The 24538-nt window shown below is 35.3% G+C and overlaps 1 protein-coding gene across 1 annotated transcript in view; it reads right to left on the reverse strand.

Moving 5' to 3' along the window:
- The window catches only part of DCDC1 (doublecortin domain containing 1), a 469965-nt gene that overhangs the window by 53964 nt on the left and 391463 nt on the right, over positions 1-24538 (reverse strand). The window contains exons 24-28 of the mRNA XM_049780695.1: positions 23363-23522; positions 17520-17678; positions 15822-16022; positions 10306-10399; positions 7805-7975 (exon numbers count right to left, since the gene is read on the reverse strand). Of these exons, the coding sequence (XP_049636652.1) occupies positions 7805-7975; positions 10306-10399; positions 15822-16022; positions 17520-17678; positions 23363-23522 (785 nt within the window). The remainder of the gene's footprint in view (positions 1-7804; positions 7976-10305; positions 10400-15821; positions 16023-17519; positions 17679-23362; positions 23523-24538) is intronic.

Consider the following 24538-nt stretch of genomic DNA (forward strand, 5'->3'; position numbering starts at 1 on the left):
GTCATTACTGTTTATATTGGATAGATAAGGTAAATTACATTTCCATATATTCCTTTTTATTATACATACATTATTATGAATATTGACACAGTTATAACTAGGACATATGGGCTCAAGAGATAGTACAGATAGAGTGTTTGCCTTGCATGCAGCCAACCCAGATTTCATCCCAAGCATCAGATCTAAGAGAGGAAAAGTTTTATAAATACTCTACCCAAATAGTATGTGGGAGGGTTGTAAAATAAAAGTGACTTTTTTTTTTTTTGGTTTTTGGTTTTTGGGCCACACCCTGTGACGCTCAGGGGATACTCCTGGCTATTCGCTCAGAAATCGCTCCTAGCTTGGGGAACCATACGGGACGCTGGGGGAACGCAGTCTGTCCTAGGCTAGCACAGGCAAAGCAGACGCTTTACTGCTTGTGCCACTGCACCAACCCCATGAAAGTGACTTCTGATTTAAAGGCCTTGAACTTTTGACATTACCATATCATTTCAGCTCTGTCTTTTAAGTATATAAAACTATTTTCATTCAAAGACAACAATTAGATAGTACTTTTGGAGATGTAACTCTTAAGTTCCAATATGGATTGTACTATATATATATGTATATGTATGTATATATTTGATTTTCATTTTTCTATAAATACCTGGAAAACAAAAAATTAAACTAGCCACTTTTAGATAGAGTTGAATGAATATTATATGTAGAATCATTTATACAGAAAAGCCTGGGCTTTATGATAAATTGTGTGCCAATTACTTTTCTTATTATACAGGAGAAGTCATTGAAAGTATTCAGAAAATGTATTTTTCATTTATTAAGAAATCAATACCATGACTAGGTACAGTCATTTGCTGGCTCCTGAATTGTTTTTGCAATAAAGCATGCACATAGTGTGAAGTGGAGTTTTGGTTAATTCATTCACACTTAATGCTGCTCTGAAACTGCTGATAAAAAGTAAAACACAGTACAACTTTGTAACTTCCGGAATTATGCTATACCTGTAGGATGTAAACAGAATTTAAAAGTTCAGTGCCAGATGCTAGTTCTATTTACAGAAAAATATAAATTTCTTTTATTAAGTTTTCTATGGAATATCTTTAACTAAAATGACTATTTGTGGATTTGACCTCATAGGCTGAGTAACAATCACCATGATTAAATGCTTAGTGGCCAATATGATTATAAAGTTACTTTCATCAATAAACTTAATTAAATTAATGCAGTCATATAATCCACACAATATTAATTTCAATGTTTACCACTCAAATAAGACATAATATGTGAAAAAATAACTAATATCATATATAGCATTTATATGTATGTGGATATGTAATTATTCCACATATAATACTTCATATTAGTTTTTCTTTCCTAATGTATCTAAAATAATAGGACAAAAATAGAGTTTCTTTGGTTGTTTTTCTGGCTATTTTGATATCTCTGCATCAAGCCTAGTGTCTCATACACACCAGGCAGTGCCCTACTACTGAGCTACTACTTTGGTTCTAAAAAAGCATCTATTATCCTATATGCATATTGGTTTTCTAGAGAAGTCTAAGAATGCCCTAACATTTTTTTTCAAGTTTAATACTTTAATATGTCTGCCAACTGGACCTCGCACACTGGACAGCGAGGGCCATCTCCAAAAGAGATGGGCCCCACCCAAGGTCATGAGGAAGTTTATATAGGGGAAGAATATAGAGAGGTTCCAGATTTCTGATGATATTTAAAATGATTGGCTATTATCTAGGGATACCTTCCTACTGCTCCCTTGTCCTTCTCTTATAGGCTACTGGTATGGCTAGGTAGCTTGGAGCAGTTTCTATGAAATAGGCTTGTAAAGACCAATACCATGTGGTTTTTACAAAATAGCACCTCTTCCTGCTCAAAATCTGAGAAGCCTGCCGTGTGACCTTTACAAAATAGTGTCCTTCCTTGTTCAGAACTCAGATCCCAACATTTCCTCCTCTTCTTATAAACCTGAGTCAAATCTTTGATTCTCCTTGAGGTTCGTTATCCTTGTCCTACTTGTGGGCACACACTGTGATCTTAGCACAAACATCTTAATCAGGGAGGTTTCCAGGGTGATTGAACCATTGTTCATACCAGGTGGCAGAATCTTTCCATTCCCTTTTCTGCTTTTGCAAACTATCATTCACTTGTTGCAGTGTCTCTTGGATGACTCCTGATTTGTTAGCATAGAAGCATTGTTTCCCAGAACCTAGGCCTAGTCCCCACCTGGGAAAATAACTTAAGCTAGCATACCAATCAGCATCCACTTTTTGGGAGAGTTCAACTTGTTCTCACCTACCCTCTCCCACCAGGGATTATGTGTGGGGATTGGAGAATGACTATGATTCAAAACTCATCTGGGTTTGCAAAAAACAGTGTCAAACACACAGGAGGACAGTTCCTTAATACACAAAGCCACATCCCAGTCAGTCCCCAATGGGGATACTTCTCCATGCAACTAATTTGCCGGAGTATAAGACGACCTTTCAACCCATGAAAAACTTCCTAAAAGTCGGTATATGCTGGTATACGGCATGCTGAAACTTGTTCCAGCTTCAGGGACGAGTGATCCGCACCCCTCTTACTTTTAATAAGTAACTTAATTTTAAGATTTTTAGGAAGTTTTTCATGGGTTGAAAGGTTGTCTTATACGCTGGCAAATAAGGTATATTGGCCTCTACAGTCTCATTACAATAGTTTAGGTCAGGGGAGGGAACTCACGTCAGTCCAATCTGTTGTCTGGACCACTGCCCCCATTATTATAGTCCTGAGTGCCTCTTCCCTTCAGTTATTGGGCAAAGAAGAGATATAGGGTCATGGGGCTTACACAGGCACCTAAGGCAGTGTTCAGCTGCTGACTCCCTCCTTATTTGCCTTAATTGATGCTTCCCCATTAGAAAGTTAGTCTGGGCACATTCTCTTAAAGGACCTGCTAATATTTGGGTCAGATAGCTTTGGTTAACAGCACTCCCAAAATTCTGCCTGTGAGACCTCCAGCCTTAGTTAGCCTCGGGGTCTACCTCCCTCTGTGCTGCCAGGTAAGAATGCCCTAACTTTATATAAGAAGTATTTGGATAATATATGTACCTGGTTGGAGTCAGTAAACGACATCTACAACTCCTGTGAGACTATCATAGAGGTCAGTAATCAAAAAAGGCTAAGAACTACGACTGACCAAAAAGTGAATAGGTAAGGTTTCCCAGGCACTTTTAAAAAATGATATACTTCTCAAAAATTTGTCAATCCCAGGACTGATAAATGATTATGCTCTTCAGATTAGTCACATTAATTTCTAACAGAAAGGCTATGTATGACCTGACTATTGGAATGGGAGATTATAATTTTTTAGGATAAGTATCAAAATCTGGAAGTTGTGTTTTAATTAGGATAAATCAAAAAATACCTTGATTATATGGCCTAAAAAATTATCTGGTTATATAAAAGAAAAGGTTTTCAAATTTAGGAACCAGTTTTTCGAAAAGAGTCATTCATTACTTCTCAGAAATCATGTGCAAGCACTTTCTACAGGGAGGAAAATAACAGGAAAAAAATGACTTTTGGATTGGAGACATAGTATAAAGTTTAAAATATTTCGTTTGCCATGGCTGATCCTGATTTAACCCATGGTACTACATATATTCCCCTAAGCACAGCCAAGTGTGGCCCCATCCACCCCACAATAAAAACATTTTAAAATGACCTTCAGGGATTGTTTGGAAGAAAGCAAACTACCTATATGATTTAATGATGAGTCCTGAGGAAAGCATGTGCAGCCATATTTTGCTGTATGATGCTATAACCACCCCACTGAAGTTCTTGATTTGATTAAATGGTGTTAGTGCTATGCTATTAAAGGACAAGTCTAAAAAAAGTTTCCAAAATATTCCAATAAAAAGGGCCAAGTGGAAAACTCTCGTAGTTGAAGTGTTGACTTTTTTCCATGAACTTTCAGATGTCCTCTGGACCTCCATATGGAGAAGGGAGCTAGGCTGTTCCATTGTCCATCAGGAATTTAAGACCACTATCATTCTAAGTCAGTTCAGAGGTGGCCATTTATCATAATTACCCCCTAACAGTTCAACAATCCCACCTGCTCTGTTCTTTCACTAAAAATGTGAGTTATAGAATCACTGGGAAAATTCTAGTCTTGCACAAAAAAGGTCTGATGAAAATATCTTCCCTTCATCCAGCTTCAACAATTATCCTCAATTACTAATTCTGTCTCAGCTCTAATCCCACCTGTTTTCCTTTTACCTGGACTGCTTTGAAGTAAATCTCTAGTGTCATTTTATTCCACTCCTAAATATTTAGGCAGGCATTTTTAAAAAGTCAAAAATGAAAACATTATAAACCAATATAAAATATTCAAAAACCTTCAGTAGTTATATTCTCTCTTACAATTTTCAAACCAAACCTTAAAAAAATCTATGTATTTAATACTGCTTTATCTGCTTCCTGTGTTTCTTTTAAATTTCTCTGTTTCCTCGCATATTTTGTCTCTCTTTTCCTTTCTTGCGATTTCTTGAGGATTTGAACACTTGTTCCATTATCTCTAGTATTTTTAATTCTTATTAGTTAGACTGAAGGTTTTGATTAAGTTCTCCTGAGAGCTTTTATGGACTTCCATCAAGAGACAAATATTTTCTGTTGTGTCTTTTTTTGTAATGATGATCAGTGCCTAAATACATTAATTTAACTGTGGTTACTGCCTCATGATATTCTGATTTTTTCCCCACACTTTACTCATTTATTATCTGGGATATTTCAATTTCTCTTTAAATTTTGATTAATTAATAAATTAAAATAAAATTTTCTTTAGGAACTCTTGTTTTCTTGAGGTATTATTTATAAATAAATAAACATTTGGTTTCTTAATTTTTAAATTTTGTTTGTTTCATTGGTTTTTGGGCCACACCCAGTGGTGCTCAATGCTTACTCTTGGCTTTGTGCTCAGAAAGTACTCTTGCCATAATCAGGGGTCATATGGGATGCAGGGAATTGAACCTTGGTAGTGAATATGGAAGGCAAATGCCCTACCTGCTATGCTATTACTCCAGCCCTTATTTTTCAATGTTTGCAGTAACTAATTTCCTAGTTCCCTCTAATTGAGACCTATGAGTTACTATTATTTCATAATAATACAAACATGTGGTTTTAAACATCTAACATATATTAAGTCACTGAAGTCATTAGTCATTAGCTTTATTGATACTTAAATGGTATCCTCTTCAAGTTACCTTGATTTCTTTTAAATTGACCTTGACAATCATTTAGCAGCATATTAGGTAACCTGTATGAGTTACAGACAACGGAGAAAAGGACAAGGTAGTGAAGAGGGTGAAGGAAGGACAATTACCATATTTAAAACCAAAACATTCAAATGTCTGCTACATTTGGAAATCAAAAATTATTTAGTAAAAATGGGGTATGATGGGTAGAAGGGAAAAAAGGGAGAAGTTTTTTAAGATGTCTGAGGATCAGACTAAGGAGAATGTTGGAGGTCATATAAACTACAAGATGATATGCACTACAAGGTGTATATTAAAATATTTTAACTTTCTGTAGGCCAGTGGTCAAGCAAGATAATTAGATTCATGAGTGTATATTTCAGATATTTGCAAAGGATGATGATGCAACTCCTTACTAATAAACATTATAGATTCAAACTTGATGAATAATTTCTCTTAGCTATTAGAATATAGGAGCTGTACAATTGTACAGTGGGTAGAGCACTTGACTTGCTCACAGTCAATAGGGGATCAATATCTCTTATTCTATATGGTTACCCAAACCCTGTGAAGAGTGATCCATCCCTGAGTAAGAGTAAACTCTAAGCACTGCTGGATGTGAGCCCAGCAAAATATTAGAATATATTTGTGCTTAGACCATACCTAGACCATTTATACATAAAATGAAATATAGTTCAAGTAATTTAAAACCATTTGCTTTTCAAAATACTTTTCTTTACCTCCAAAGTGCCCAAGATTCTAACTTGTAATCAACTTCTTTACCCCCACCACCTCTTTCCACTGTTTGTACTGTCAGTTTTATAATCTAAGGCCTAGGTTTTTCATTGGTCAATAATGTCAATTTCCCTGTTATGATTTTTTCTATATCACAGATGAATGAGGTCATCTGATATTTGTCTTTCCTGTGACTTAACATTATGCCTTTCTATTGCATCTAAGCCACAACAAATTGCAAGATACCATCTTTTCTTATAGCTATACAGTACTCAATTGTGTATTTATTCATTTTATTCATATATGCATCTATTATTGGGCATTTGGATTGTTACCATATCCTAGCTAGTGTATTAGGTGCTGTAGTCAACATAGATGTGCATTTATCTTTCTGAGTTGATGTTTTTGTTTTTCAGAAATAGAAACCAAGAAGTAGAATCTCCATGTCATATGGAAGCATTATATGGGTCATATGGAAGGTTTACTTTTTCTGGCAATACTGATTTTCATAAAACAGACATTTCCCGCCAATAGCAACTAGGAGTTTCTTTTCATCACATCCCTGCTAACCATATTGGTTCCAGTGTTTTCTCGTACATGTCATTATCAGTGGGGCAAGATGACTCCACATTGTCATTTAATTTGCATTTCCCTGATACTAAGTGATGATGAATATGTTTTCATATGCCTACTGCACATCTGTATGTCCTACAAGGAAGTGTCTGTTTATCTCCCCTTCCCATTTTCTGATGGGAATATTGATAATTTTATTGAACATTTGTCACTTATGTATCATATGTTAGCCCCTTATCTGATGTGGAGTGTGTGAATATTCTCCCATTGAGAATTTAATTTATTTATTTAAACCTGTTTCTTTTTTTCATGTAAAAGCTTTTAATTTAATTTAATTCCATTTGCTTACTTCTTGTTTTTGCTATCTTTGCCAATAGAGTCAAACCATTAAAGTCATCTCCGAGGTCCATATCCTGAGTATTCTTTTTATGTCTTCCTCAATGCATTTTATAGATGATAACTACCTTGAATTAACTTTCCTGTATGGTATTAAACATAGCTCCATCAAACATTATTATTTTGCATATACTCTAGTCTTCCCAGCACTACTTGCTGAAGAAGCTTTCCTCACTTCACTTTACTGGGCCAACTTTTTTGTCAAAGTTAACTGCCATAAAAATGAAGGTTCATCTCTGAACACTCAATTCTGTTCCATTGGTGTTTATTCTAGTTCAATATAGTTTTGATTACTATAGCTTTATAGTACAACTTAAAGTTAGGAAGTGCTCTGTATTTGTTTTTTCTCAGAGTATCTATCTGGGGAGTTGTATGATACCTTCTATATTATAGCAGAGTTCCTTATTTTAAGTTCCTGAAGATTATCAGTGGAATTTTGATATATAATTCTTTGGTAAGGGTGTTCATTTTTATATGTTAATTCTTCCATGAGTATGAAATATTTTTCAGATAACATAATATGCAAAGAAGATTCCAGAAACTCCACTAAAACATCTTAGAAACAATAATCATTTGCATTTTACTAAACTATCTGCAATACAATGACTTGTGGTGTGGCAGTAATGTCTGTGGAAGAGCAGTAATGTCTGATGTCCTTCCTCAGGCAAGTTGACAATAAACCAAAGGTGATGAGAATGATAGGTGGCCATCAAAACAAAATAGCTAGAGCTTCATTAACAAATTGGTATTCAATTTTAGCAAACAAAAGTGTTTCTAGATCATTTGTTCTTATATATTAAATTATATCCTACATTTCAATTTTTTGTTGTTGCTCATAGTAGAAAGAATCCACTTACTGGTTGGTCAATGTTTTCCTCTTTAATCACACAGGATGTACAAATACCAGCATAATTGGCTGCTGTGATTTCCTTATCCAATGTAGTGCTATAAAAGGCCTCAAAAGCTTTTCTATTTTCTATGTAATTCCACTTTTGATTGGAAGTCCCATTTTCATGTGACTTGTATTTCTGAAAAAGAGGATGAACTATGAAGTGAAAGAACAAAGTTTATCATTTGATTGCATTTAATCATAATTCAAGTAAGCAACAATAACCCCTCGTTATACATTTAAAAATATTTATAAATTCACTGTCTTTGATTTACAATACTAAACTCATAAAAATAGGTCTGCTTTGTATTTTACATTTAGATTTTGAGAATATATTTATTTTACAAATTGTCCACACTCAAATATGTAGATTATTTTGTTGAGTGTACTTATTATGAGAAAATTGAAACTATTAGTCACATAAAGAAATATTTATCTAAGATATTTTTAGAACAAATTCCTCAAGGTGAATTGCTTATAAATAACATAATTATTTTAGTATATCATATAAACTTCATAATTAAAATTCACTTTCAAAAAGGATATTTTAGTTTACACTTCCTTCTATAGTTTATGAAAAGATGCTTTACTAATACTCTTGCAAAACATTAATTTAACTTTAAAAATAGTACACTACTGATAATTTTAATTCCACTGGATAGTAGGAAGGCTTAAAATGTGAGTAGGTTTAGTTTTATATGCAATATAAAGGGCATATTTGTTTTAATTATAAGATTTGGCTCAAATAAAAGTAATGAAAAGAGTAGTTTCAATTGAATAAAATTTAGCCAGAAGATTATATCCAATTGAGCATATCATGACACTTCAAGGAACTTTATAATGAATAACACTTACCTTAGCAAGAAGAGAATGATAGCAAAGAGGAAAATAAATAAGTCTTAAGAATTGATTTAATAGGTCAGATAACAGAGCATCTCTCAGAGGTATGTAAAACCAAAAACTGTATTTCACAGAAGGGGAGACTAATAATATTAACCTAACATGTCTCATTTTTATTATTTTACATGAAATTTAATATTTTATCATAAACTGCTTGCAAAGTAAAAGTGGAAGTCTAGCAAAGAAAAATCTTGAAAGGTAATACAAATTACCTTGAGATCAGACTCATTTTGTATCAAATTGAAACCTTCAGGGGAAACATCCATATCTATAAATTTATGAAACTGATTAAGATAATAAATTTACACCTGCATGATTTTTTATTTCTCTGTGCTCTGAGCCAAAGAGACACCAGGCAGGGAAGAAAGGGATGTCAATAAACACTGTTCCTCCAAGAATAAAGTTTCAGTCCATATTTATTACTAGGATGAAAGACTTAATTAAGCTTTAATATTTTTTCTGATTGCTCTAGCCCAATTTTGAATTCAGGACCTGCAAAAACAAGTTGTCTCCTTGCTGTTAAAAATTGGGAATAAAATAAATGTTATTGGGACACAATATATTTTTGCTAAGCAACAACACAAAATGTTAAATATGTGGATTATATACAAAGTAAATGCAGAGTGAGGATATTCCTTGTAACAAAGCAAAGTGCCGTTTAAGACACTTATTCTTGATAATAAGGAATTAAAAATGAATAATAAATAAATAAATAAGTAAAAAATAAGCATGAAAAAATAAAACCCCATGTTTCTGGCAAAAGAAAAAAGAACCTGGGTTCTTTTGGAATCTCCAAAATTTATTTGGGTGTTATAAGTTTTAAAAAATATGTTAGAAAATATGTTAGGGGGACCGGAGAGATAGCATAGTGGCGTTTGCCTTGAAAGCAGCCAATCTGGGACCTAAGGTGGTTGGTTTGAATCCCGGCATCCCATATGGTCCCCTGTGCCTGCCAGGAGCTATTTCTGAGCAGATAGCCAGGAGTAACCCCTGAGCACTGCCAGGTGTGACCCCCTCCCCCCAAAAAAAACCAACAACAAAAAAAGAAAATATGTTAGGAGTATTAGTTCAAAGAGTCTGTGGATGTAAATAAATGCTGATGAGCTCACCTAAAATAACAAACAAACAAACAAACAAACAAACAAACAAAAAAACTCCTTTCTTCTGTTGTCAGGTAAAAGAGGATTAATATATGTTACCAAAAGTTCAATATAAAGTAATTGCATTTAACAGCCATTTATCTGAAGAACCCACTACTGAAATGGTCAGTTTCATGATTGCTACAGGTACAATTTCTCATGCTTGCATTGGATTTGATTGTAGAGACTAACATAGTTCTTGACATGAACCAAGTCCACAACACCATCTGTTGGATCAACTAAATTAAGAGCTACAGGAACATGCCTAATTTGAAGGCTAGGCAGACCATTTGTAAATAATTGAACAGTGACATAAAAAAGTAGGACTCTATAAATATTCTTTTCCTGTCTCTGCAATAAGGAAGCCTGGGGCTTTACCTCAAGTGTACCTAAATAAGAGTGATCACGTTTTAGCTTGTATCCCTCTTACCTGCACAATAACTGGATACCCACCATCTTGCTTTCTAGCCTTGGTCATTGACACAGCCAGCACAAAGTCCGGGTTACTCACCAGGTGAAAGGTCCTTGGGAAAACAGGATTAAGCATATTACAAAAGAGCAGGTGTGGATCAGAGTTCCCACTGTCCCTTTTATTTCTGTGCTGTTGCTGCTACTGCTGTGGTGGTGGCTATTGTTTTTCCCTCAGCCTACTGGGGCCAAGAATCAGGAGTAAAATGATCCAGTTTATCCAGTGAAGCTCAGAGTTGATCCTCAACCAACATCACCCTGGTATCGTGTTCCTCTGCTTCCAACAGAGTCCACTAATTGTTTTCAACTGAGACCACTAAATGCTCCGTATATTCTGCCACAGCAGTACCCCCCCCCCCACTCTCTATGCCTTCTGCTTTCCCGGTGGCCCCACACTTAGATTCCAGAACCCTGGGACAGCCACCTGCAAGGCCAAATGCGCTACCACTGTGCTATCCATCTGGCCCCTGTTTCCTCTCTTCTTATCCCAGTATCAGAGACCACGTCTGACCAGTAAAAACAGCAGAGTTCTCTGCTATCCAGTAAATTACAAGCATTCTCTTTCAAAGTAGTATGCTAACTCGGTAGCCTTATCCTAAACTTTTCCTTTCTTGGCTACACTCCTTCAGATCAAGAATATCCGAGAGGTTGTTGCTTGTTGAGCACCCTACCCAAAATAGGATAGTTATTTTTATCAGGTTAATTTTTCTTTATGCAAAATGCCACCTGTTGAAATCACTTTGTTATTTCTGGGTCTACATTCTACCTTGTGTGTGGATCCATTTCCTCTTCTGTTTCACTGTTGAGACAGAAGTGTGGGCACTGTAGATTCTGGACTAGCTATGTTTAAATGTAATCTTGCTGCCCCTTTTTCAGTAGTTGCCTAGTTTTGCTAAGCCACCTTGTACCTTAGTTTCCTCATCATTTAAAATCAAGTAATGAAGCAAACTTCATAAGATGCTTTTGGGGGGAGCTAAGTGAGTTAATTTATATAAAAAGCAGAGAATATTGTCTAGCTCTTCACATTTACTACTCTGATTAGCAGTTATGATTTTTAAAAATAGCTTTCTTTCAAGTTCTTTTCTTTTGTTTCCTGAAGGAGTTTTCTGTAAAAGTCCAAAGTAAGTGTGGAATGTTTTAAAGTGCTCTCTTATGGGGGCTAACATAAAACCTGACTGAGAAGCAAAATGAAAATGATTGAGTAAACCCCTTCACTTCTTTTTCTTGCATCACTTAAAAGCAAAGGTGAACCAAATATTCCAGGCTCTTTTCTGTATAGAAAAAGTCATTTCTTTACATCTGTAAACATAGTTACATTACGGATAAGAGTGGCCTTCCTGCTGTGGAAAATAGAGCTCATCCTGACTATAAAATTTAATGAGGTGGGAGTGGAGGGAAGGTTAGAGGAGAAGTTAAAAGAAAGGCATACATTTTTCTCTTTTCCTTTCCAGATTTAAAAATATTGCAGCTCTCTAGTTTAATTTCTGAACATAAAACGATATATCCTTATTGTAACAAGTTTACAAGGTCCTGGAAAATATAGTAAAAACCATAACAGAATTTGAAACATGATTCAATTCCTACAAGATAATCACTATTAATCTTACAATGCATGTATTATTTTTATTGTTAGTTAATGAGGCATCATTTTAAGACCAAAATGGGTACTTGATTTTGCCCAGTTTCTTTTTTAGCATTTGTCAGAACCTTGCACCGCAGGAGAGATGATATTCAACATTGATCATCTCCATGGACTCAGCATGCAACATAGCTTGCATTTTGCATTTTTATTGGCACTCAGCATTATTCAAATGAATTAATGATTGCACATTTACTGCGCTAGCCTATTGAGGTATCCAAGATTAGTTATGAAGCAGTTTCTATGCTTTTGTTTCCTAAAATGGGTAAAGCAACTTTTCCTAGCCCCAAGGCTATGCTCAGTCTTTTTAGTGTTGGCTTTAGTTTCTCTGTTTAAATGGTGCAGTTGATTGGTTTTTGTTCATTATATGTGTGTTTAAATTCTACAGAAGTTTGTGCTTAAAGATGCCAACATGAAAGGTGAAGTCTTCTGAGTCTGGGTTATAGCTAGTACAATTTCTTTCCCTACCACACTATCCCATCCCATAATGGGATATAGGTTAATTTCACTTAATATCTTTGAGTTACCTTACTCGAAAATATTTTAGACATTTACTTCATCTTCAAATTCCATGAAACAGAAATTTTTTCTCTATAAATTTGAATTCTGTTAGAGTGAATATCATCATAAGGACTTTCTCTACTCTCCTTTAGAGACCAAATAATTAACTTAGATCTTACCAGCATTGAAAATGGGAGTAAGATATTGGAGTATCTCAAAAGCTGACCGAGTCCATTATTCTCTGTGTAACTGGAAGTGAGTATTTCTAGATATTTCCTACTTCTTTTCAGTGTTCCTTGCTCATTTCTTGCACTAATCTAAACTATGATTTATATCTTAACAAGGTCTTGTTGTTACAGTTAAAATTTTTCTTAAGAGGTTTTATTGACAATTGTTTAATACATAAAAATTCCCTAGTTATTTTTGACTGTAAATAGAAATCCAAAATGAGAAAGAATGCAAGCCCAAAGGGTTCCAAGGGAAGAGCAATTATAGAAAGTCATTACTACATCAAGAACTACATGGTTACTTCCATCATGTTGTTAGTGGATTACTTTTCTTATACTCTGTTAATATAATTTCTGGATTGTCAGTTGTTTTTAAATACAAGGATATTATCTGAGCAATATACAAAAGATCAAAACTGTGCTTCTTAAAAATAGAATCTTATAGACATATTTTTGCTACATAATACAGAGCTACTCTGATATTCCAGGCCTCCCCCATTTACCAGTTTCCAATGATTGAAAGAAAACAAAGCCAGAGAACTATCAAAGAAAGCTCAGAATTATGGTTGCCATGTGGACATATTTCCAACAGGGGACACACATTCCTCTGAATTGTGTCTGCATATAATCAAGATAAGCATTGCTGGGAGACTCAAAGGGTGGCCTACATGCTCAAAAGCAAATCCTGGTCCCATTATCTGGCCTGAATTGAGCGCTGGATTCTGAGTTTCTGATTACCAATCAATCAATATCATTGTCTCCCACCAATTATCTCTTTCCTGTATGACTGCCACTAGGAGATCTCCAGATGACAATGCTTAGAAGGAGATTGTTAGAATAGACGATGTTAGAAGGAGTTTGGAAGAGACTATGTGAACTATTTTCTGAAGCAAAGAAGCTGGTACTTCAATATTTCAGAATATTAGGCAAGCCTCTATCTGTTACTCATTGAAATCTCCTATTTTCTGCCTGGCACTACAGATGAGAAATAAAACTAATGTCAAACAGTGTGCACAACTCAAAGGACAACTCACAGGTCCTGAGTCAACCTCATCATGCCTTTGGGTACTTTTCTCATCCCAGGGTGTGTCCAGCTATAATTCAGAAAGAGGAAGAAGTGTGCTGTGTTTGCCAGGTTTCAGAAAGCAGAGATAAAGTAGTATTGGTTCAGTAAAACTAGGAATTTTTTTTCTTAATTTGTTTTTTAGCTAAAGCATCAGTACTTAAAACATATTAGCAAACTTCTACAACCAAATAAATAAATTCTGGCAAACTATTTGAAGGGAAAGGCTAGCTCTCTATAACAGAAGCAGTTTACCCAGGGTGAAAGGAGTAAAGGGATGACACCACTTAGTGGTCTATCTACACACTGGCATTAGAGTCCTTACTACAAATCTAGTAGTTGTTTGGTAGGTAGGCAGTTAGTGAGCAGGAAAGTAGGCTTTGCTTCTCTGTTGACCATGCTAGGCCCATGTCTGCTGCCTGCAGGAGCCCATGCAATCTCTCAGAGCAGTGATTCATAAATGTTTTACAACAGGAACCTTTTGTAAGTCCAGTGAAAATAATAGCTCCTCTAAAATAAAAAAAGCATGTTGTACAGATGCAAAAGCACATACTTTGTACACCATTTACAGAAACTGGAGCCTTACCAGCTAATACTAATACCAGCTAATACAGTGAATAAAGCAATCTAAAATATAAGTTTTTTTTCTTGTTGAAGAAATGCCCAAACATGCCCAAAACCAAAAATTGCCACAAACCTATCCTATGGTAACATTCTACCATTCTTTGTAGAGCAAAGAAACTTCTGCTAGGATATTTTGAGGCATTGGTGACAGGAAGGTTGACTGGTAAAAGGGGTGTACTGTTTTCTTTTTTTGGGGGGGGATCGCACCCAGTGGAGCTCAGGGGTTAATCATGGCTCTGCACTCAGAAATTGCTTCTGGCTGACATTGGAGACCATATGGAATGCTGGGATTTGATCCACCATCTTTCCTGGATCAGCTGCATGCAAGGCAAGTGCCCTACCACTATGCTATCTCTCAGGCTCAAGGGGTATACTTTTTATGACTGAAACCCAACTACAAACATGTTCATAACCGTGGTGCTTAAAGATATTATTAAAATTAAAATTAAAAAAAGAATACTTTGAGGCAAACCAGAAAATTTTTTATTTTATCTATAAAGACTTCATCATTATCCAAATGATCAGCACTTTTCTCTTTTTCAACATAATCATTAAAGTCTAATGATTAAACCAATATGACATGTGACAATATTAGCATCTACTAGCAACTGGTACCCAGGCTGTTTCAAACCTTGTTTGGGAGCCTGCTTCAAAAATAACCTCTTGACTGATTAGCTTGAATCCAAACTAGCATTAGGAATAAAAATGATTTGAAAAAATTTTAATATAAAATTTCAGTTTATAATGTGAGTGAAATTATATCTGTTGATTTTCTGATGGAAATAGGGCAGTGAAGAAAGTAGTGTGAGTTAGAAGTATAGGAGATTGAGATAATAAAAAATATTGCAGGTGCCTGGGAGACAGTACCAACATTAAGGTACCAAAGTTAAGCTCAGAACCAGGAATAATGTCTGAGCACTGCTGAGTATGCCATCAACTTATTCCACCTCTCCAAAATAAAAAGTACTGCAAGTGTTTTAAATGGGCACTTATGTCAAATGTTGTGATATATAAAGTTATTACTTTTAAATATATAAAAATAAAATTAGGTGAATATCTAATTTTTCTCTTGAACTCAATGACAACTTAAAATTGTGAATCCTGGAATAAGATAATATTTTTTCTTCTATTTATGAGGAATAAGTCTTCTATGGCTGACTATCTTTAGAGTTACAGACAAATTTGTGACTCCATACATATTTGATTTTATTCTCTCTCACTTCCCTGGGTAGGATAAAATGTTTCATTGATAAGTTAAGCCCCCATTACCACCAAAACAAACCCCTCAAACTCTCAACTATACCTTTGCCTATTTCTTCAGGATCAGGGGAAATCAAATCTCTTAAGCTTCCAAACAGCTCTGATACAGAACCAGCAAAGTAAATCACCAAATCAAATCCCCAAGCGAAATAACCAAGGTTTACCTGGTGCTTTCTTTGTGTATCCAGTATTGATAATTGTCATTGGCTTTTTTCTCCACTAAAATCACTTCCATGCCTGAACGCAAATGGGGACCTTGTACCCCCACGACTAGCTGAGGCGTTGCATGATTTACAATCTGCCCATCTCTGTACTCAAATTGCTGGTGGCAAACCTTCTGCCATTGACTCTGCTTTGGCAATTGGCTATGATAAAGAAAATCCCATTAGTGACAGATAGTGTCCCAAGCATTTAGTATTCTGGGATATGTTGGTACTGATCTCCAGAGAGCCTCTATGGGTTAACTGCACTTATAATAATAAGGTATTATTATTATAACAATGGCAATGTTGTTTGCCCTGTGCTCACAAGCAAATGTTTAAAAAGTATAATTTTGAGTATATTTTTAGTGTAAATAAATGTTTATCAAAGAGAACGTAAGGGATTCATAGCAAAGAATAAAAGAAACTGAGCTGAAGAGGCAGTTTAAAGAGGAAAATATCTCAGAAAAGTGGTAAATGAAGGAGAGAGAACATGTATATTTGAAATAAAGGAATCTTATTCAAAGCATTATTGTTTCTAGAGTTCTCTATTATCTGTAGTATCCCTGAAAAACAGAAGACCTTTCTCCATGTTTTCCATTTTCCTTCATAACTCATAAAATAGTATTAAAAACATGACAAAATATGTCAGTTTAAAGAAATGTCTTAAGAATCTTGAAATGTCAAATAAACATTGGACATCACGGTGCATTAGCAATTAAATTAATTTATAATCATCTATTAAGCCTCTCCTATGTGCAGAGGCTGATGTTAAATGTCAAAGTGGCAAAACTCTTTAATTCATAAAGCTGCTGCTAAGTAGATGTCAATAGACTATGAAATAATATAAGAAATATAGATAACTCTAATTTCACTGGACTAGAAAGAATTTAAAAGAGAAAAAAACTACATTTTACTAATTTGGGGGTTTTATTTTGGAAAAATTACACTTGGCAGTGCTCAGGGTTTACCCCTTGCTTTGCACTCAGATCCACTTCTGATGGAAGTCAGTGGATCATATGTAGTGTCTGGGACTGAACCTGGTTTGGCTTCATGCAAAACAATCACCCTTTCTGTACTTTCTATATATGTACTGTATTATCACTGGAGCCCTCATTTTACTAAATTTTAAGGCAGCATATCTTCTATTTATAAGTTTGTTTATAATTATATAAGCTCTTGTTTAAGTACTTAAGAGCAAAGGTAAATAGATTTGTGTTCTAAAGGGAAGAAAAAGCAGGGATACTTGAGAGATAGTACAAAGATTAATATACTTGTTACAACCCAGTAGTCCCAGTTTAAGTCCCTGGCATCACCTATGAGTTCCCAAGCTACCACCAAGGGGCACTCTGGATCACAGAATCAAGAATTTTTCCAGAGTACCACAGGGTATGTGAATATCACCCCCTCAAAAAAATAACAACAAAACCATCAGTGTATGGGAAATTAATAAAGCACAATAAAGTGGAAAAAGATCTTCACAAAGTCTCTGCAGTTACCTTAGTCAAAATTATATTATATACATAAAAGGTAAATGTTTATATCAATTGAAGTTGGTAGTAATGTAATATCTTAGAAATATTTTTGCCCCACAGTGCACAAATTAGAGATGTAGAAATGTCTAACAGGAATCCCTTACAGATTTGGTTTTTGTTTGTTTACCAGTATTTCTTCTCTGGTTCCACACTTTCAAAGAATCCTTCTTCCATTCTCTTTGGAGGACTGCTATCTGCATCAAAGCCATGGGAAGTGCTTTGCCAGGCATACCTGAGCAGGGTCTGACAAGCCTCCATTCGCAGATGGGCTCTTGCATGAGAATCACTATAAAGGTTCAGAAGTGGACACACCTAAGAATTCTGATTTATAACTAAAAAAACTTTATTGTTTTGATTTGTGGGCCACACCCGGTGACAGTCAGGGCTTACTCCTGGCTATGTGCTCAGAAATCGATACTGGTTGGGGGATCATATGGGATGCCAGGGGATCAAACTGTAGCCTGTCCAAAGTTAGTGCATGCAAGGCAAATGCCCTACCACTTGCATCACTGTTCTGGCCCCTAAAAACCTTTTTTTGAGGTGTGTTTGATCATATCCTAAAGCATACTGGTAGATCAGTAAAGCAAGTCAATATTCTACTATTGCATAGATCTTTTACTAAGAGATAAGGAAAAATTTCACCCATCGTATAAGATACGAAATTTGTTTTATATACATGTGTGTATATACTCACTCAGGTAAAAATTGGGCCCACATTTTTCCAAAAATTATAAGATTAGAAGTACTCAACTATTTAAAAATATATAATGAACATATAATGTGGTAAGCTTAGCTCATAAGCTTTCTGCTGACCCTGTAAGTGAATCATAATTTTATCTGAGATAGTACATAGACAGCTGGGCTTCCAAAAGTTTATTCACCAGGTATTAGACAGTCTAACTATTTTCCTACTAACTAAAAAAATCTAGAGGCTCAATAGCATTTGGCCCATAGGTGCCAAGTTTGTTGAAGAATTATGTATGAAAAAGATTTCTATGACCATGGTATGAGTAATTGAGACAATCTTCTAGCTTCTTGTGGGGTCAAGGGACACAGATCTCCAAGAAACATCTGACTGTTCTCAGCAATTCTTGGCCACTATGGCCTGTGATTCAAGGCCAGGGTCTGAAGATTTGGCTCTGCAATTCAGGGATCATTCAGGCCATCCCTTTGAAGCTTAGGAGACTCCAAGGCTGCACTCTACAATGCTTGGTGCTCCCTGTGGTGGAGGCCATCTAACCAGTGTTGGCCACATTCCAGGCACATGCCTAATCTCTGTACTATCTTTTGTTGTGTGTGGCTCTTTTTAATACAACAAAAATATGGTCAAGAATGTAAGCAGCATATAGATTTGAGTATGTTGAATTCTGGGCCACTATTGAGGGTATATTTAACTTACCTAGGTCTTGGCACAGTATGAGAATTGATCAGCTAAAGAAAAGGTCAATAAACAGTCAAAGCGGCAAGCATTTTTCAGAACTCTAAATATGCTCATTTGTAAATAAAGTTCTTTGGGAGATACTGAAATCTCCCAAGTGTTTGTGATAATTCCATTTAATTGCAATCAACATCAAATTATCAAAATCTTCAGGGAGAATTCCTGTGTTAGCAGAGAAGAACATATAGTTTTCGAATGTAACAAAAGAATTACATGGATCTTAAATTGGATAACAACAAATTTAGAATTGCAGCTCAGGTTAAGTCAGAAATCTTAGTTAACTGTAAAATACAACAGTGCCATCTTGTGGCAGAAAAATACAGCTTTACAACCAACTTTTTTTTTTTGAGGCAAAGAGAAGTTGATTTTTTTAAAAAACATATTTATAGGGGCCAGAGCGGTGGCACAGGTGGTAGGGCATTTGCCTTGCATGCGCTAACCTAGGACAGACCGTGGTTCTATCCCCCGGTGTCCCATATGGTTCCTCAAGCCAGGGCCAATTTCTGAGTGCATAACCAGTAGTAACCCCTGAGCATCACTGGGTGTAGCCCAAAAAAAACAAAAATAAATATATAATAACATTTATAAAGTTGTGAAAAAGAGTCCATTGTCTCACAATCATGATGTTTAATTTTATAATTTAAAATTTATCTAGATGCTCTCAGGATGATAGCAAATTGAATACAGTCAATTATAAATCACCCATTAAAAAGTATTTTATTTTTTCCCATCTTGCTTTATTAAATGCTTCAATTGTCAGTTTACTAGTTCATCCATATTGTGAGACATACACCATTTCTAGTCATTCATTCCTTTAACTGATATTTATTAAGCATCTAAGGGCCAAGGAGAGATTTCAAGAGTGATTTCAAGAGAGTGCTAAGGAAAAATAATAGTAATTAGAAGTTTTCAGGATTTATGAACTTACATTGCAGTAGAGAGGTAAGATATGGTACATAAGAAAATAGTGAAGAAAAAAATATAAGAAGTTGTTTAGTCCTATGCTTCTGAAGTGACTAGAACAGAATTGTGGGAAAATGAACCTTGGTGAAACAAAGTACACTTGCGGTATATAGAGAAAAAGTTCTTCTGAAAGATGGTGTTTGAGTTCAAACCCAGAGAATGGGAAAAAGTCTGTGAGAATACAAAGAGCATTCTAGGCAGAGAAAGAACAAATAGAAAAACTCTCAAGTAAACGTCTGTTTGGGTCATTTGAGGATGAGTATGACACTGAGATCAGGGGAGGGCAGACAGTACAAAATAAGCATGAGACATGGACAGGGCCTGCCTGCAAAGCAGACAGAAAATGAGCTCTTTCTTGGGGCCAGAGAGGTGGCACTAAGGTAAGGCGTCTGCCTTGCAAGCACTAGCATAGGACAGACAGAGGTTCAATCCCCCAGCGTCCCTCCAAGCCAGGGACGATTTCTGAGCGCATAGCCAGGAGTAAGCCGAGTGTCAAATGGGTGTGACCAAAAAAATGAAAAGAAAGAAAAGAGAAAAGAAAATGAGATCTTTCTTTAACTTCATTTTGGGGCTCAGTAAAATCTTTCTTTCACAGAGTACAGGTCAGTTTCTCCAAGTCTCTTTTCCATTTTACTTCTTACCATTTTTCTCCAGCAGCACTTACAAAGAATCCAGCTACCAAAAGGGTTCCTTTTAAATTAATGCTCTTGCTTTATGAATGTCCCCATTAGAATATCTCACTTTTCAAATATATTAAAACCTCCAAATAAGTGTTATCGAATAAAGTTTGGGGAAATTTTACAGTTATCTCTAATGTAAGATGATTTAGGAGAAGACATCAGATATGACTCAAAGAACTAGTGAAAGTCATAGTAAAAGGAAGGAGGAAGAGATAGTGAAACATCTCTTTTTTTTTTCTTTTATCAGTGAAAGATAGTGATGCCTTTAAGTAAGAAGAAATAAAACCAGTTGGTGATAGTGAGCTTCAAACATTCTAAAAAGAATTGTAAAGCAAAAGATAAACAGGATAAAATAGAAAACCAAATAAAATCATAGGATAGAACTATTCTGAAATTTTAGTTCAACTTTAGAAGGATCTACTTTATGAAACAGTGATCTATCTATTACTAGATGTACTCAAGGAGAGTAAAACTTGGAAAATATTCCTGAGTTTTGCTCAGGATTCTATCACTTTTAGCTCAAGAACTCAAGACTTTAAAGAAATCAAAGATCTGAGTCAGATAAAAATTCTTGGTCTTAGATTCCTTCCTTCCTTCCTTCCTTCCTTCCTTCCTTCCTTCCTTCCTTCCTTCCTTCCTTCCTTCCTTCCTTGTTTGGTGAGAGAGATATAATCTATGTCTTCTGCACACAAAGCCTGCTTTGCACATGCTCAGTCATATGAGCTTTCTCTCTGGTCTTTGCTTTGTTTTGAAGGCATACTTTAGGGTTTGGTGCTTAGGGTTTACTCTTGAATCTGTATGTGCTTAGGGGACACTCATATGTAGCAAGGCCTGGGGGCCATATGGCATACTTAGGTTCAAATCCAGGAAAGCTGCACCTAAGGCAAGTACCTTACATATTGTACTATAGCTCTGATTGCCCTTGCATTCTTTACTAGAAAGATTCAATAAAATCTTGCAGAAATGTGTGCTCAATTATCTGAAGAAGATTCTAACTGATCAAATCATTAAAATTTGAATGATTCTAATCAAAAAATTTCTTTAAGCACCCCAGGACATAGGGCTACATAAATCACTTATCAAAATGAGAAAGATTAGTTCCTGCTATAATTGGGCTAGTAACACCTTTTTTTTTTAAGTTTTCACTATTGTTTTTCTTCATTTTTTGTCTAATGATATTTTTTAATTCTTTTTTTTTTTTTTTTTTTTTGCTTTTCTGGGTCACAGCCAGCACTGTTCAGGGGTTACTCCTGGCTCTCAGAAATCTCAGAAATCGCTCTTGGTAGGCTCAGAGGACCCTATGGGATGCTGGGATTCGAACCACTGTCCTTCTGCATGCAAGGCAAATGCCCTACCTCCATGCTATCTCTCTGGCCCCTATCTAATGATATTTTATGTAAATATAACTGTATGGAAGGTTAGGTTAGGTCAGGTTGTCATATACAACCAAACTTGGAATTACATAGTACTGGGATGATTTCTCTAGAAATAATTCCTGAACACTGAGCCAAGAATAAACCCTAATCACAGCAAGGCATGGCCCCAAAACAAACAAATGATGGGCAGACTATTTAAGGAAGAATGAATAAAGAAGATATAGAAAAATACACAATGAAATGTTGCTCAGTTGTTTTACTTAAAGGCGACCATTTGTGACAACATGGATGGATCTCAAAAGTACTATGCTACTCTCAGTCTGCAAAAATTTTGCACATTATTTCACTCCTGATAAGTAATAAGCTTTGTTTCAAATAAAACAAGAGCAAACAAAGAACAAAACTCAGATTCTGACATTAGTGTTTCCCTGTGGATAAAGAAAAGTGAGGTAAAATAAGGAAAGGGGTTGAGGGTCTTCTGCATGGTGGTAGCTGGAAATTTGGCTACTGGTGATGATCACAGTATTGAATGTGTAGATGTTGAAGTCAAAGGCTCCACACAAGAATTTTTAAAATAGTATAAGTCCACAATGTTTCAAATTAAAATAATGCATTACAGATGAATGCAGGACACTTTGGGTATGGAGAAATAATGTATGTGACCCAAAGACCTACAACTGTGCGTAAATGGAATATGCGACATTCTGGCTATAGCTCACAATTGCTTGAGTTTCACGGTGAAAAAAGTGTAGAAAAGAGGCAAGTAATGGGGTTACAAATGGAATTAATAACATTAGGGACAAGGTCTTGGATTACAAATATATATATTTAATATATGCAAATAATATACTATGAAAATATAATATAAATTATAATATGATATTATATACTATTACATTTTAATATATAATGACACACCAGAAATATGATCCAAAGGTTTTGGATTCCAAACAAACATAAGACAATATAATTTAATAATATTTGTATAATGTGTTCTGTAATGGGAAGCTCTTGGTAAACTGGATGAAAATATTATGTTTTAGGAAGGTAATTATCCAGGGACAAACTTAAAGTTGATGGTAAATGGGAGATTATGAAGATAAAGATCAATAAGAAAAACATTTCAGTGACTTGAATTATACCTGCATAGTGACATTCATACAACTTGAATCTAAATTGAGGAAGAAGACTAATTGTTCACATATCTATATCCTATCTTTATAAGATTAAAACTGGCTTCATTTCTCAAATAAATGTCTTCAATTCTAAAATTCTAGTCTTTTAAAAACTAACATTATAACAAAATTATTTAAAGTAAATCACTGAGCCAGTTGGATGTTGAAGGTCTAGTTCCACCCTTTGGCCAGGAAACTAATTAAATACTAGCTTTCAGCAGACATCAATTTCACAAGCTTGGTGTGGGTTCCCTGCATGGGCTCTGTGCTGTTAGCCAGCTAATGAGCTGAGTTCAAATAGCAACCAGGTAGCTTTTGTGGCCACAATGATTACTTACAGAATTTCACTAGGAGCATTTTCCGTTGTTAAAACATTCTTTTGCATTGGCTTTTCCTTTGGTTCTATAATTTGCTTCTCTTCTCTGAAAATTGCTACGGGTTTATGCACAGTAAGCTTGGCACCGGGCACAATGTCACTTTGGACTTCTAAAACAAGAGCTTGGGTGAGGGGAAAAAAATAGACAAATTGCAAGGACATATTAGTTATGATTGTAAAGAGGACTTGGAATTTGAAAACACACTAAAATCAAATGCAAAATATGTCCGGCTTTAAATGATATCTTCTATATCGAAGTGATATAGAAGATAATATTCTCTGAGATAAACAAACTGAAAAATTGTTCTTTAAACATACACATTGGATGCACAAATTAAACGTCTGTGGATTCTTTCTCCTGGTGAAAAAGACCTAAATATAGGTCGTTACAAAGATAAATTAGTTATCAAAATCCTAACTGCATTTTTGGGGAGGGATTGGGTTTTTGGTTCCCAAAAGGGTGGCATTTAGGAACTATTCCCTGCTCTGATCAGGGATTGCTTCTGGCAGTGCTTAGAAGACCATGAAGAGTGGGTACAAGCACAGGCCTGCTAAACTTATGCTTAGCCTCTTGAGAGAGCTCACTGGCCTCAGCTATATTATTTAGATATATTGCTAGAGCAAAACTCCTAAACATTTTCCACTCATAGCCATTTTTTGCCTAAGAAATGCAACACAGTTGTGAATGCTACCAGAAACAGCTCAGACTCATCATAGGTTTATTTTGAATTAATTTTTGGTCATTTTACATTCAGAAACCTTTTACTGTTGTTAAAATTTTCACAGCTCCCCATTCCTTATGGGATAAGGACCCACTAAAAAGCTAGAATCCAGTTCATGCTCTGGGATTCCCAACTTCTCAGTGGAAATCCCTCATTTTTTTTGAAAGACATGCAAAGGTTTCTGGGTATATTTGGTAATATACTTAAAAGTACATATTGCATTTGAAATATAAAGAGTCATGTTTCAGATTATATTAAATCATTGTTTCACTTTGCCTTTCTCTCTATTCAACTTTTGTTCTGTTTCAAGAGGTAGTCTTGAAGAAGAAAAAGCACAAGGATATGAAAAATTATACAAAAGGAAAGCAAATGGCAAAAATGGCTTTGCATTTAAGCACTGTATGTTACCTTAAGAC

The sequence above is a fragment of the Suncus etruscus genome, chromosome 9, assembly GCF_024139225.1.
Source record: "Suncus etruscus isolate mSunEtr1 chromosome 9, mSunEtr1.pri.cur, whole genome shotgun sequence".
NCBI lineage: Eukaryota > Metazoa > Chordata > Mammalia > Eulipotyphla > Soricidae > Suncus > Suncus etruscus.